Source organism: Polyergus mexicanus, unplaced genomic scaffold, assembly GCF_030449975.1.
Source record: "Polyergus mexicanus isolate NDT 795.1 unplaced genomic scaffold, iyPolMexi1.0 SCAF_13, whole genome shotgun sequence".
Lineage (NCBI taxonomy): Eukaryota > Metazoa > Arthropoda > Insecta > Hymenoptera > Formicidae > Polyergus > Polyergus mexicanus.
Genome location: NW_027223333.1, coordinates 7570493 through 7585713, shown reverse-complemented (window position 1 = coordinate 7585713; position 15221 = coordinate 7570493). Strand labels below are relative to the sequence as shown.

At 34.0% G+C, this 15221-nt stretch overlaps 1 protein-coding gene across 2 annotated transcripts; it reads left to right on the top strand.

Annotated features, from left to right (window-relative positions):
- Positions 1 to 7696: 7696 nt before the first annotated feature.
- Exu (maternal protein exuperantia) lies at positions 7697 to 14669 on the top strand. 2 transcript variants are annotated; one of them, XM_070306163.1, is made up of 6 exons: positions 7697 to 7805; positions 11290 to 11590; positions 11840 to 12118; positions 12446 to 12638; positions 12986 to 13128; positions 13408 to 14669. In XM_070306163.1, the coding sequence occupies exons 2-6, from the start codon at positions 11309 to 11311 to the stop codon at positions 13744 to 13746; spliced, it is 1236 nt and encodes a 411-aa protein (XP_070162264.1). In that variant the 5' UTR covers positions 7697 to 7805; positions 11290 to 11308; the 3' UTR covers positions 13747 to 14669. The 2 variants fall into 2 exon arrangements, with proteins under 2 accessions (XP_070162264.1, XP_070162265.1); XM_070306164.1 differs by lacking the exon at positions 7697 to 7805 and adding an exon at positions 9419 to 9646.
- The last annotated feature ends 552 nt before the right edge of the window (positions 14670 to 15221 follow it).

Here is a 15221-nt window from a genome sequence, read left to right as displayed (position 1 = left end):
AGATCCGTCGACTGTTAACATCAAAGCGGACGAGAAACGCGAGGCGTTGTATATGCAAGAAGATGATGTATTTACGTATCGACTCATAAAGAGGCAGACGAGAGCCCGTAAATATGTCCAACTTCTCTGCAGTTATAAATCTGATTTGAAACGCGTACATACATACATCCGCATAGAACGACAGTTGGTTATGATTCTAAGAGGCAAAGAGAAAATCTCCGGAACCCGATGTCACGTTTTCACGGGCGATTGGTGCCGTCAGTCTAAGGCGTCTTATTAGAAAGTTTAAATGGTAAATAAAACTTTAAATTAAAGCAGTTCTCCCGAGCAATGGCGCGCCAGGCGAGTTCGTCGATGAATGAAATCGTATAATGCGAGAGATCGATTATTTCTCTCGGTGACAGAAAAAGAGAGAGAGAGAGAGCAATGCCGACGATTGCCGCAGTCGAAGTCGCCGAATAGAAAATTGATCTGTGAATATCGATGCTATTAACGTCACGCTCAGATCGGGAAAATTTCTTCTTATACAACAATTTTATAAGATATTATTTTACAGATAAATTTTGTCTTTCTATAGAGTTTTCTATAGAAAAAGTTCGGAGAAATCCATATTTTACAATCTTTTATTATAAATATATAAATTAAATATTTATAAATATAAAAATTTAATAAGTGAAAGCGTAAAATTTTGAGGTCAATTTTTGATCAAGGATATCAACGGAGAAAGTATGAGGACAAGATAAGGACATACAAATCGAGAAAACGGCACGCTAATTACAAATCACGCGCATCGGCCGCAACCGCAAGCTCGTGTCCACGTGCCGCATGAAGAAACTGTCTTCTCCCATGCTCCTCGTGCAACAATTACTGCCAATTATTCTATTCGCCCCGTGTAGGAAGAAAATCGTGTCCGGAATCGCGTCGCTGCATCGAAAACTGAGTTTTCCGCCTCGTTAGCGCGTGTCGTCTTGTCGTTCAAGGAACAAGGGATACGGAAGTCACGTCGCGCATCGCGAAAAAGTCTAACTCGCTGGCGAAAATTAATGGGCCAAAAAAGCGACCGCTAATCCGCACGATCAAGCAGGCAGACCGCAAATTTTTGCGGCCGGGATAATCGCGCGGGACGGCAAAAAGAATTGCGCACGTTGAGCGCATTCGTTCCTCAGGAACGAGCAATGATACGATTCCGCAGAAAGAATGTACGCGGTGCATTTTGAAGCAGAAAATATTAGATATTAAACCTAGTGTATATATAAAACTTTTTTATTACATTTTATGGAAGCAAGTAAAGAATTTATATTATTACAATCTAACAGAAAAATATTTTCTATAGAAGTAATGCTATCGTCTTCTTTAAAATTTCTATTCAATTTTTTCCTTGGCATCTCCTATTAGATCTTTAAATCACATGAATTCTAAAAATAATTATTTCCAATTATTCTGAAAAGTCATCCCCTAATCTACTTGTTAAGGAAATAAGTAATTACGAGAGCAAGTCCTGCACGTTCGGACTCACAGATTTTTGCGGTAATTGCATTCAACATGTATTGTTCGTAGGATGAAATAAAACATGTTGACTATATGTGTATTTGCAGTTGTAGCCTATAGGGATAATCGAGCTTTAGATAGTTTAACCAGAGTTTTTAGAATCAGCAAACAAGCGAAATTGAATATAGCCCAAAGTAACATTATTTATTGAGATTTGTTATAACGCTACAGTAAGAAAATTAGAGTTAAGTGCCCGGAACTGAAAATCTCTCATTTCAACAAAGTTATTATCATAGATATCCTGTTATCAAGATAATGAAACATTCATAATAATTTAAGGGTCATTAAACAAATATCTTTAATTATATCATTATTTTCCTTATGAATTTGAGTTAAAAACGTATAATTTTATTTTTCATTCTATTATATATTATTTCTAACATTTTCATTAATGTTAAAATTAAATAAAAGTTGATTTTTTTCTGGAAATCTGTACAAAGTTTTTCCAACTGCGGATCTTACAATTAAAAAACGTATGACTTTTATATTTCCCAATTAGGAAATGATAGAATAGAATCTTCAATAGATATATTTTTAATAATATGTATAATAATAAAAAAGTCATTCTTTTTTTGGTACAATTTGCAAAATAGTCGAAAAGCCATTACCTATTGTCAAATTTATGTATTTGTTTATCATTGAGAAAGACGATATATAAAAAGTTATGCGTCTATTTTAAGCTGCAAGTTAAATGAATATGTTGTTATAAATCTGAGTTTATAATTAGTTCGCTTTCGTTTGCTTTCACAATATCGTTCGTATTAGCGACTGCCACGAAACTTTCGCGCATGAATGCAAATTTATATTCGCGTACCGTTATCATGCAAGTCGAAATCCATGCTGTCGAAGTATATCAGGTATGTGATTAATGAGAGTGTTGTAATGTTATTAAAAACTAATCGATCTGTTCCGAAGATTGGAATGCATTTTTGTCAAGGGGACATATTGGCCTTCGTCGCGCAATCACGTTTAATATTATATCTTTTTTTTGAAAGAAGAAATAATGAATATCATAGTGGTATAAAAAAGTTGAACAGATCGTATTATATTTAATTTGATCGAATAAAATATATTTTGCTTTTTTTTTATTTTTCCTCATAAAATTCAGAGAGTACAACTGCGGTGTCTAAAATAACGGTGTCGACAATGCGACCCTATAAACTGACCCCCGAAACATGCGAGAGATAACGGATTATCGAATCTCGATAATGCTTTTGTGTTGAGTGATAAATCGAGATTCGCGCGACGCGCATTCCGGTGGAAAAGATAGCGAGGGAAGTGAGAAAAATCGTACATGGTATAGATTCACAGCCGGTGCAACCGCATTGAGAGTCATCCCAGAACAGGCGATATCGAGGAGAGGAACAATTGCAAAGTCACGGACTGTAGCAAGCTGCACGCGTTTTCTGTAACCACCCGACAAAATCGAAACAACACGTCGCGTACACGGTATGCTCATCTATTTTTTGCTATTTCCTCCGATGATCGTGCAAATTTCGCACTTTTTGTCGATTGCGCGATTGCCACTATGAAAGTGGTCTAAACGATTTCTTTTTATTTGCAAATAATAAAATTGCCTTTCTATTCAATTAACTCTCATTGCAAAGATTAGTTAAAGTTCATCAAAGTTAGTCGATAGAGACAAAATTTCATTATCTCTCTATTTTATTCTTTCTATTTATCTATTTTATTTATGTTTAGATTTTATAATTGTTTCAAATTCTTAATTTTTTTATATTAAATAATATTATAACATATTATTGATACGTCGAATCTGAAAAATATCCATCATATATCTTGGTAGAAATCAAATTTATGGCTGAAAGAATATATGACGACAGAACTCTATTAAGTTAGTCCTTCCGTTTTGGGGAATCAGAAGATAAATAATCCAGAATTTATCATCTATCCATCCAATATCACGCAAATGAAAGAGTTGATCCATAGCTTAGGAGCCCGGAAAAAAGTAATACAAATAAAAAAAAAATTATCCACCCCTCATAAAAACCAATCTATAGTGATAATTATTATTAAACAAATGCAAAATGTTTATCCAATGTTGCGTGCGAAATTATTATTACGTTCGAAAATTCAATTCATTTACGTTCAAAGAATGCTGGGAAGATATCGCGAAAACAACATATCACGTCGATCGATTTCTTCGTCGCGTGTTTGCGAAAGCCAGCTTGAATATTAACCAATGAAGCGAGGAATTCGAGGATAATCCTGTGTTTTCATTTCCTGCATTGGATCTTGATCGGTCTTGATTACTACTAGCTAGTCGTCCAGAGGCAAAAGATATATTTTGCTTTTTATTTACTTTTCTTCACCGAGGAAAATTATTTTTTATCTCTTCGGTTTTTCTTTCGTTTGCTCTGCACATTTTACATTTGATTATATTTCTGTCTTTTATCTCATCGGATTATCAACAGGAGTATTGTTAATTCAACTTATGTGAGTTTATTTGAGACTCTATTTCTATCTGATTCATGTAATAGTAAAGTTGTTACAATTTTCGCAAATCACAAAATGTTTAAAATTGATTTTTACTCTACATGTAAAAATAAATCCAGTTTTATTATTTAATTCATCTATACTAAATTTAAATATAGTCACTCTTTTTACAAGTTACACCTCGTAAATTCATAATTTTATTAATCATAACGTTATTGATCATAAATGCAATAGGATTGTACAAGATATTCGATAACAATATAGCAATGCTTTTTTTCAAAAATTAATTTAATCTTTTCTTGATGTGAATATAAATAACTTTTATTTAATAATTAAAAAATATAATCTTCCATCGAGTTATGGAATATGACAAAATATATGACAAAATTGTATTCTCCAACTACAATAATTTTGGATGGATTTTAATGAAACAATTGCTTCCAGATATAATTTTCAACTTATTTAATAAAAATGTTAAGAAACTTCAAAAAATTTTATTAAAAAATCTCGTTTCCCTCGCCAGTCAAATTACGGTAGAGAGGAAAAACCATTTTAGTTTTTAATAAAAAATATCACGCTGATCGCCAAATACGCTTACTGTTGAATACCTTGTACACAATTAAAATTCGCAACCAAAAGTATAGTTTCGTAATTTTAGCATTGCAACGACGATATGCATGTTCCTCGATAAGAATGCGCGCCGTTCGCGTCTCCTTCGCAAAAGATTGGCGGCCAGACACGTTTCGCTGATCGACTTTTATCAGCTTCTCGTACTTCGCAAACTGGAATGTATGTTAATCGACTGTCCCAGGCATGATGCAATGTAATACTTTCTCCGCAATCTGGTGCGGTGGTTTTGGCGACGCCTACCTAATGTGGTTTACACGTGCGATAATCATGTTATGGTTATCCGCGATCGATTATTCTGCTCATGCAAAATCAAAAATATCCCGCGGAAAAAAGAGAAATATAAATATAGATATAAAATGTAAATATAACGAAAATATAAAGTTTCTTCAAATTGAGAAACAAAACTTTACATAATATAATAATATAATACTAATGTGTGTGTATTACATGTATTTAATGCATGTAATAAAAAAATTATAATGATAAGATATATCCTGTGTACTTACAAGGAGTTTAATTCATTTCTTAATCACATTTATATGTATATCATATTTTTATATTAATGGAAAGTAATAGTAAGATGATGTTTTAATCTTTACGATAGCATGTAATAGCAAGATGATGTTTGTGTTTTAATGCGCTTTTATTCCTTTTACCGAAGAATGCACCATCTGGAGTATATTACCAGATAATTACGAAGGATACTATGTAAGACGACCAATTATCTAATTTCTTAGCCACGTAGGAGAATTAGCTCTATGAAGAATAATTATCTCGTGTTAAGCTCCCGTTAAAAAAATCCGATAATCGTGTAACGTCTACCACAACGAACATTTTTTCGGTCAAAAAAATCTAATACGAACACCGTAAGGTTATTCATAGAATTTATCGATATAATCTGATAATATAGTATATGTGAAGAACTGAACAATATTAAAAAGCAATCGCCTGCTAAGAATGTTTGTTATGACTAAACTGATATTCAATTGGATATTTCTATCTTTAGTTTAGATTTTAGATTAAAATTATGTATTAATATGTCTCATATTTAATAAGCTACTTTGCATTTGCAAATTCTTCGATAAATTTGCAATTAATTCGGCTTAATGTAAAATTATCAATAATCGCAAATTCAAAATTTTCAACATTGAATACATATTTTTGCAATCTTCACAAATTATAAATTTAATAAAGAAATTAAATAGAGCTCAAGACTAAATCAAATATGATTTGGCAATTTGTTTGCATCTCTGAAGTTTAATTTCAGAAAAATTTTTATTTTTATTAATTTTAAAATCATGAGTGTATCGTTATATATAAAAAAAAATTACTCCATATTGGTCAAAGAATTGGTAAATAAATCCCAAGACGCTCTATACTTTGCAATCCTAACGAAAATAGATTCTGCGATGATTAGAAAGAAAAAAAAGGACTTAAATCGCGAATCCAAAAAAAATGTTTCGTAGACAATCGTAAACATTATATTCTCGTACATTTTATTACTATTGTGACGTCCCATAACACTATATATCTCGAGTAAGATAACTCTATATTTGGAGAGGAAATTACTCGACGTGTGATTGTCATGTGGCTTACTTATGTGATTGCAATTGCCGCGAGATAAAGAAGATAAAAATAAATGCGCACCTAAGTTTATAATCTGACTTACAATTAGCGTCATCAATTTGCGTGAATAAAAACATGTCCTTGTATATATTTTACTTGTATATGCAAATGTGTAAAGCAGTATAAACAATGGAACGATAATTTTAGAACACAGTAGTTGTTGTAACTCCTCTCTCTGACATTATATAAAAATTACAAATCCTTCAACAGTCACGTGTCATAAAATTCACCTTTATAGAATTAATGGTGATGCTACAATTATTGATATTTAAAAGAATCGATCGGCGCTCATTAAAAAATCTGACGATAACCTTATGTTCGGAAATAAACTTAATTAATAAGAGAATTAACACAAGCTATAATTCTGCATATACACATATTTATTATTAGCGGTGCATTCATGTATGCATTATTTGAAAAGTAAATATATTAATGATATTACACATTAATTAGTATCGATCATGTGTGAATATGACTTAATTATATTGACTCAATTATTACACCGTTTAATCTCGGTTCGTGTATTTTTTTAACGCTCGCGGCAATTTCATATTTATGCCAATATATACATGTATGTACATATATAATTAGCTCTGGAATTAAAATTCTATTAAAACAAATTTAAAATTAAACAAAGAAAGTTTTGTTATCGATTTTAATCAATAATATATATCAAAGTCGTAAAACGTTTTCTGTGATTCAGATAAATTATATAGCTTGAAATTTAGATAAACTATAGCTTGTGAAATTTTAAGTCGTTCCTTCCTTTTTAAATAAACTATAGCTTATGAAATTTAAGTCGTTTCTTCCATTTTAGATAAACTATTAGCTAACCTCAACAAATTTTCTTTCCGAAAGCTAACTCCGAATGCAAGTCAAAGACAAGCATATTATATTACTTTTTCTCTCTCCTTGTATTTTTGATATCATATTCTCATTTCTTTTCAATATTGATGTCAATATAAAAATTTTACACCTTACTTCGAAATATTCATCTTTTCACATATTACAACAAGATAAAGGATATTTAGATATATTAAAACTGCTTATAATATTCTAAACCGCTTCTCATAATATTCAATATGTGCTTAATCTTAAAAGTATAATCTCTCTAAACAATAATATACGTACTCTTCTACTGCTGCTACTAATATTATACTTTGCTCATTTCCACTCTCGTTCGTATTTCCGTATTTCGAGGAATCCATCTGATCGTCGCTCGCCGACAATTACCGCTAATAACAAGCGACAGCTAGAGAGAAACCTCCATTCATGAGACGGTAACTTGAGCCGACGTTCGCGGATAGCGTCGCGAATCGGTCAATTAGCCGCGATCGTGGCCAGGCCATGTGACCCGCGGGCCATGTGACTGGCGAGCACGCGCACTGCGACGCACGTGAGCGCGTTCTCGGCGGGCCGCTCTGGCACGTGCGCCTCTCCCTCAGTATCGCTCGCGCGACCGATAAGTGACCTGGGTTACTCGTACCATAGATCGCGGACACGAAGCTCGGAAGGAAGGCGAAAAGATCAGAAGAAGAGGCAAATTGGTGAGTACTTTATAACACGTGATTCGAGTGCGTGAATGTTGAATTACGCCGTTACACATAGAAAAACCGATAGGTATGTAATATCTATCCGTATCTCGCGCTATGACCACGTGCATTTGGAATGCATGTCGCGTTCTATGAGTGTGGCTAACGGTATTTTGCGAAACGATGCGAGAAACGCAGTTCGCGAGAAACGGCGCAAGTACGCGTGAATAGCGATAGAGATCCTTTTTTCCCGTTTGCAAAAAATGGCACAAATAGCGATCAGATACATAAAACGAATTTCACAGAGCCGATCCACTTATCTCTTCGTAATTTCAAATATTTAAAAAATACACAGTCTCTCTGTCATTATAAATTAAACTGACCTCTAAACATGTTGAAATAATCTGATAAGCTACATCGTTTCGCTTTCGAATACGGGGTAATAAACTCACATATTGTTGTTCTTTAAAAAAGAAACCTACATTAATTATAGATTAATCGCCTCGCGCATCGATGCACAATATTCTTCTAATTTAATATTTTTATCTTTTATTTAAAAGATAAAGTCATATATAAGAAAGAAAGAGAATAATTCTCTTTGCCTACAACAATATCGCATATCATTAAGTACAAATTTGCAACTGTTAATTGGTAACATATGATTTATAATATCTAAATAGCCATTTTTACGCGATTTAAGTAAACAACACGCTATACAGAGAACGATATGTTTTATCATTCGTGTAAAATGCATCTCTCAGGTGATTAGATATCCCACGACTAGATCACAGATCTCCGTTTAACCGCAGAAAAATGCACGAAAGTTATACGCACACAACGCCGTCCTGATACGTAAATAAATGTCTTAAAGAATTGTAATTAAATTATATATATGATTTTAATTATAATCTAAAATAAATTTTCCGGTAACCGGAATATAGAAATATTTCGTTTCTTATTTATATAAATTTAACCTTCAGATGTTTGTCATGGATCAACATGGAATTATATATCGGAAGATCTCTCTCTCTCTATATATATAACAAATACTAAACATAATAAAACTAGCTTTGTTCGATATGTTTCTTCGACCTTCTGCGTTCGATCGGTGACTTTGTATACTGATGTTAGAAAGAGAGAGAGAGAGAGAGAGAGAACAGATTCTTTTATGATATTTTTCTTTAACGGAAATATGAGACATCATCATTTATTATATTCTCTTCACATTTCAACATTAAACATCTTAATAAATAAACAACAAATAAAAATCCTGATCAATAATAATTCAATATTATTGACATCTTGATATTTTTTTAAATAGAGAGAAGCGATTCAGTTTGTTAAAAATTCAAAGTCGAATATGATAACATGAATTTCTGAATATAGCTTATTTAATCGCATTCATTATTTATTCATTTAAATATAATTAAAACAACTTGGAGAGTTTAACGGACTGCAGTCTCGATAAAACATCTAGGACGCGACACATTCTTTTATCGCATCTCGTTATCAGTTCGTTGCAGATGAGTCTTATGCGTCCGCATGCGCGTGTTATCTCGTCTTTTGTTGGCGTAACGAGAGGACGTCCACGTGGCCGCGGGAAGATCGTCGATTGTCATTCGCGGCCTGTTTACGTGAAAAGACGATACGTCTCTTCGGAATTTCTCGCGGTGTCTCTCTATTCATTTGTGTCTTGTCGCGCGTGTCTCGCGCGATTTCTGCGCTGTGTGTATCTACATATCGCGAATCTCGGCGTCGCAATTTTTAATCGTACGCTCTTGCGTGCTACCTTCCATCGACAGTATCGCAGTGCCGTGATCGCTTCGGTGAAGCAGAAGCGGAGAGCGTGAATCTGGGTAGGTAAACATCTTTCGCTTCTTTTCTTTCTTTTTCTTTTTTTTTCCCTTCTCGTTTACGTCGCTTCCGTAATGCATCGCGAACGTGCTCGATCGCGTGTACAGAATGTCCGGGAACTATCACTACTAGATCTATTCTTGTTAGCTACACGCAGCTTCTTTCCTCTTCTCTGCTTCGTAATCCGATGATAAGTTAGAATCTTTACTTTAATCATAAAAGCGCATTTGTACAAAAAACATATCGAGTCTTTCGGATCGAGAATTTTTTATTCAATTATAAGATAATTGTTATATTGACGAGAGTATTATTATATCATCTTTTTTTAGCTTCGTAATTTGTAATATCGGATAATGTGTTGTCTCATTATGGATTCAAAAACAATTTGGAATTATCTATAAAATAAGTTTCCACCTAGTTATATAGAAACTACCGACTCCTCTGGATTTGTATTGAGAAAACATTGATCGAATTAAAAGATGTAGGTGAAAGCATTGGCGATAGACATTTCCTTTTTTATTATTCTTTATATCGGCGACCATATTGTTGCATAAAATCGCATGTGTAATCTTTATAATAGGAAATGAATAATTTTCACGAAGTAAAATCCGGTTTATACTGACAATGATGTCATTTCTATAAATTTCCAAAGTAGAGAAAGAGAGATCGCGTAACGGATACGTATATATTAAGATATATACTTTGTTGAATCTTAAAAATTACAATACGCGGATATATTTATATAATAAATATCTCGCACTATCGTACAAATAATAAACGAAATAAAGAAAATAAAGAAAAATTTATTTTTTTTTACATTGTAAATTCCTAATTTTTGATGGAGTTTTAGATGAGTATTTTAATTCATTTATGAAAAAACGAACATTTTTATCAAATTTTTAATACACTTTCTTTTTTTTTACTGCGGTTTAAAGTTATACGGATTTCGAGATTTATCGAATGATTTCATAAGTTCTTGTAACGGAGAACGTGTCGCGAAAACTTGCGGAGCGATGCGACATTTTAATGGACACGAGCCAAAACAGTTCGAAATATTTGTATCATTATAACGTATTCGGTGGCAAGAGAGATTCAAACGGTGTTTCGATATTGTGTTCCTCTTCAATTAGAAAATGTTTACATTCTCGCGAAACATGCTGTAGAGCTCTCAAGGCCGATCGTGACAAAAACTGTTATCTATCGATCATATGTTCAGATGGAATCCGACCTTGTAAGAAGCTTTCTTCGAGAATCTAAATTTCCAAAGTAACATCCGCGACTTTCGATAAATTTATTGAAAGAAGAAATCATTGATCAAGAATTTCTACATTGTAATATAATAATATTAATTGTATTAATTATTTTAATGAAAAGCTAACTTGTGATCTTTTCTTAGAATGCTTTTTATAAAATTTTTACTAAGCATATTGATAATCTAAAATAAATATTATCTCTTAATATCTACATAGAAAATTATTTTTGTTTTTTTACATTTATCTATTTCATCAGATTAATTGATGAGAAAAGAGTAAGGGACTCGCACATATCTCCTTGCTCTTCGGGGCCCCTCGGAGGCGTAAAGACGACGCTGAGAAAAGAGGCAATCAGGGCGAGATAAGAATACGCAAACGTTTGCGCTTTTCAGGAAAGTAACTCTGTGAGCGATGGTATCCTCGACGATGACGGAAGTGGATCCGATAAAAAAATCATGTGGCACGTTGGGCATCGCACCGGGCGATTATCGTCTGGTCGGCTGGGACATGGATACCACCGGTAAGAAGGTCATTGACGAAATCTGCCAAATAGCTGCCTACACCCCCAGCTCCACTTACTCCCAGTACGTGATGCCGTATAAGGATCTCAATCCGACCGCCATAAAGCGACACAGTATGAAGGTCGTGACCAACGGCAAATTCCGCGTGCTCAGGAACAGTAAGACCAACGAGGTATGAATCAAGGTCGCAATACTAAATACGTATCGATACTGTTTTGTAAAAGGGAAAGAGAATTTATTATTGAAGGCACAAATCTTTTGAAATAATAATTCACGAATTGAAATGATACAAAAGTAAATTCTCTTTGAATTTTCTAATTGATATTATGTAAAATTTTGTAATGAATAACAAATAGGAGAAAAATTATTTCTAATCTTTTATATATTCATTTTTATATATGAATTATTTTTTTTCACATAGGTAATCAAATCCAAGAGCGAAATATCCGCGCTGACGGATTTCTTGAGCTGGATGGAGACTATGAAAGGAAACGCGGACGGTGTAATTTTGGTTTATCACGAGCCGCGCAAAGTCATCCCCGCTATGTTACTCGAATCATTAAAGAAGTACGATCTTCTCGATCGGTTTAAACAGACGGTCAAGGGATTTGCGAATGGATTCAACATCGCTGAAGACAAATGCGCGAACATGGCACACATCTATTCCCTTCGCACTTTATCACGCACGCTGCTGAAGAAGGTGAGAAAAATGACATATCCTGATCAATGACAAATACATATATATATCTGGCATATAAACATCATAATCTGATAGAAATATAACAAAATTTTTGATCGATTGGTTTTCGATAAACAGAGCGATATTTCTTATCGAAAATAATTGAAGAATCTTTTTTGACCTAAATCAGTATTTATTTCTAGTTGAATAAATTATATACTTTTACTGATAAAATTTCAATCCATAAAAGTGAATGTTCGCGAATTAACAACTGACATTGTGTGTTAGAAAAATGTATCGAAAAAATGTAGTAGTAATACAATTCAATATTGTCAAATATATCCAAAGGAAATGAATCTGGGAAATGCGCAAGATAGAGCATCGCTGGCGTTGCAAATAGCGCAATATTTGTGTTCGATCGAAAACATTAAAGTTGAAGATGCGAGCGAAAGCGCGGACAATGATGCAGCTATAAAAAAAATGATCGAGTTGATTCGAGAATTCGCGCAACCTGTTGACATCGAAGAGCAGGAACACAACGGTACGTATCATTGACTGTACAACTAGATTTTCGCGTATTTTCGAGAAAAAATCCGATATACCTTTCATTTTAAAATAATTTAAAATTATTTTGTTATTAGTAATAAAAATATAATCTAATAATAACATGATATGTAATTATTGATCAATTACTTTCGCTATATTTTCTTAAAAATACTCTAATTTTGCTAGATAAAAATCCGCTAGATAAAACGACAATCTTATTCTACATTTTTCCAAAGCATCAAATTATAAAGTTTTTTAATTTCATCAAATTTTAACCTGTCAAAATTAAATTGGCAAGTGTTTGAGATCAGAAATCAGCGCAACGCATAACTTTTGTTGTAGAATTGAAAATGGTATTTGAACGGCAAAACAATTTGCGGCCGATATTCAGCGCCTTGTTCCGTATGAACCGCCGCGAACGTCAACACGCTAGTCCCCTCCGGCGATTGCTTGCCGAAGCCGGAATCGTGTACTCTGAGTTACAGGTGAGTGTGTCTGCATGATTAATTGCGTGCTAGCAATCAGAGTTTGTTTACGCCGAGCAACATCAAACGGAAACGCATGTAATCCGATTTTTCTCGATTTTCCTTGTTAAACTGGTTCTCTAAACAAGAGATTCAATCTGTAAAGAGATTGTACGATGCTGTATCCTTATGAAAGATTCAATTTATAATCAAATAAATAGTTTCTTCATCGATCGCGTCGATGGTTGTAATCGAACATTTGCGGAAATTTCGTTCTCACGCGCGAATTTCACGTTTCAGGACGCCTGGACCAACGCAAAGAAGGATGGATTGGAGCATTTGATGAAGGAGAAGTTGCCGAAGGTTGATGAGAAAAAAATAGAAGATTTGATGATTATCCTCGAGCGTCACTTCGATCCGGAGAAAAAACCGAAGAGTAGAACGCCGGAGAAGAAAAGCACCAAATCAAGAAACGAGAAGAAGATAAGCGAGGATAAGGAGAATAACAACAAGAGCGATTCAGGACACGACAGCCCCGACACTACCACGTCCGGTTCCCCTGTCAAAATGAACGGCGACAACATCGAGATTAAAGCGGACGAATGCGCTTTAACGCAAGAATGTACCGACCGCGTTTAACGATGCTGACTTCTTTCACGCGCCGCAGAACAAAAGCAAAACATCGCGGCCATTATATTTTTATTGCTCGTTATAATTTTTTTACAAACGAGCAAACGTGGATTCTTTTTTGTTGCCATATCAATGACGAAAAAAAATTGATAATTAACGCAAACGACGAACGTAGATTTTGCGTGCCGAGATGAAATACAGCGCGCAATTGAATTTACTGTATTAAAACGTGCTGTGTTTTGTAAAACAATCGCTAAATTTATGTTCCTTTTACGTTGAACAGAGTCGCGAAAAGATCTCTTTCTTTTTGAGGTAATTCTGAGATAAATATGTTAACACATTACGATCGCCCTATCGGGTGATATTGTGCGTGATTAACGACAAGTGTTATTTGTTGCAGTATTGTATTATTTCTTTTTTTTTTTTTTTTTTTACTTTTTTGTTTAGTTGTTCCCCGACAGGCGTTATATTAAGAAGAGGACAGGTTTCCTACGAGACACGCCGTCAGATTCAAATGTACAAATAACACGTTAAACGACGTTTAGTTTATTTACGCAAAAAGATATATTTAATATCGTTTACATTTCATAATTTTTTATTAGTTTGTTTTTTCTTTCTCTTTTCTCTTATTTTATTCTCTTCTTTTCTACAGAATTTGTACGCTCGCTACATGGCGAAAGCGTCCATTTATAGACTGCTCCGTGTGAAAAGCATAGAAAATATCGCGGGCTTTGTTATCACATAGTTCACGACGTGTACGATAGTGTGCACGATATTTTCTACTTTTTACCGTTTAAGCCGCGCGCCAGGCGCATGTGGTAGTATTAGAGAGATATATATTTTTATATTGTTGCGCGATTATATAATATGCCATTTCATTTCTACTGCGAGAACTCATTGTATTAGTATTGGATAATAAAGATTCGAGTTTAGTTACAACCTTTAATATTATAATTCCATAAACACTTTCATATCTTTAATAAAATATGATATAAATATAATTTTCATACGCTAATCAAAAATAGATTTCAAGTTTGTCGAAGGATTTACTTGACAAAAGATTATATATAATAGTGAGCTATACCTGTATAATATCGGAGGTGATTTATTTCTGCACGGGATATATACGGCGTTTATTAATTGCGACAAGCGCGCGCGTTGCGTAAATTGCGCGAGGGAAGCTCGATCTTATATAAAGCGTGTGGTTCAGTAAAGTTCTTAATAAGCAAAAAAATCGCCGTTTAAAACGGAATTTTCCGCTTTTACCCCTCGTGGATACTGCTCCTTTCCCCGAGAAAAAACGGAAATGAATTAAATATACGAACGAACGGTTGTTCATCTGCCGCGGCGGATTTTCATGCTGTGTGCCGAAACGCCCCGAGGCGTGAACGATGCGGAAAATGATAGTTTATACGAGGAAGATTAAAGAAACGCTCTTTCTCAAGGTAAACGTGCAACACGCGCGCGATTCTTCCGCGAATCCT

Coding starts and splice junctions, on each gene's coding strand:
- Exu (XM_070306163.1), top strand. CDS start 11,309: ATGGTATCCTCGACGATGACGGAAGTGGATCCGATAAAAAAATCATGT. Junction 12,639..12,985: donor CGAAGAGCAGGAACACAACG/GTACGTATCATT, acceptor CTTTTGTTGTAG/AATTGAAAATGGTATTTGAA. Junction 13,129..13,407: donor TCGTGTACTCTGAGTTACAG/GTGAGTGTGTCT, acceptor TTCACGTTTCAG/GACGCCTGGACCAACGCAAA.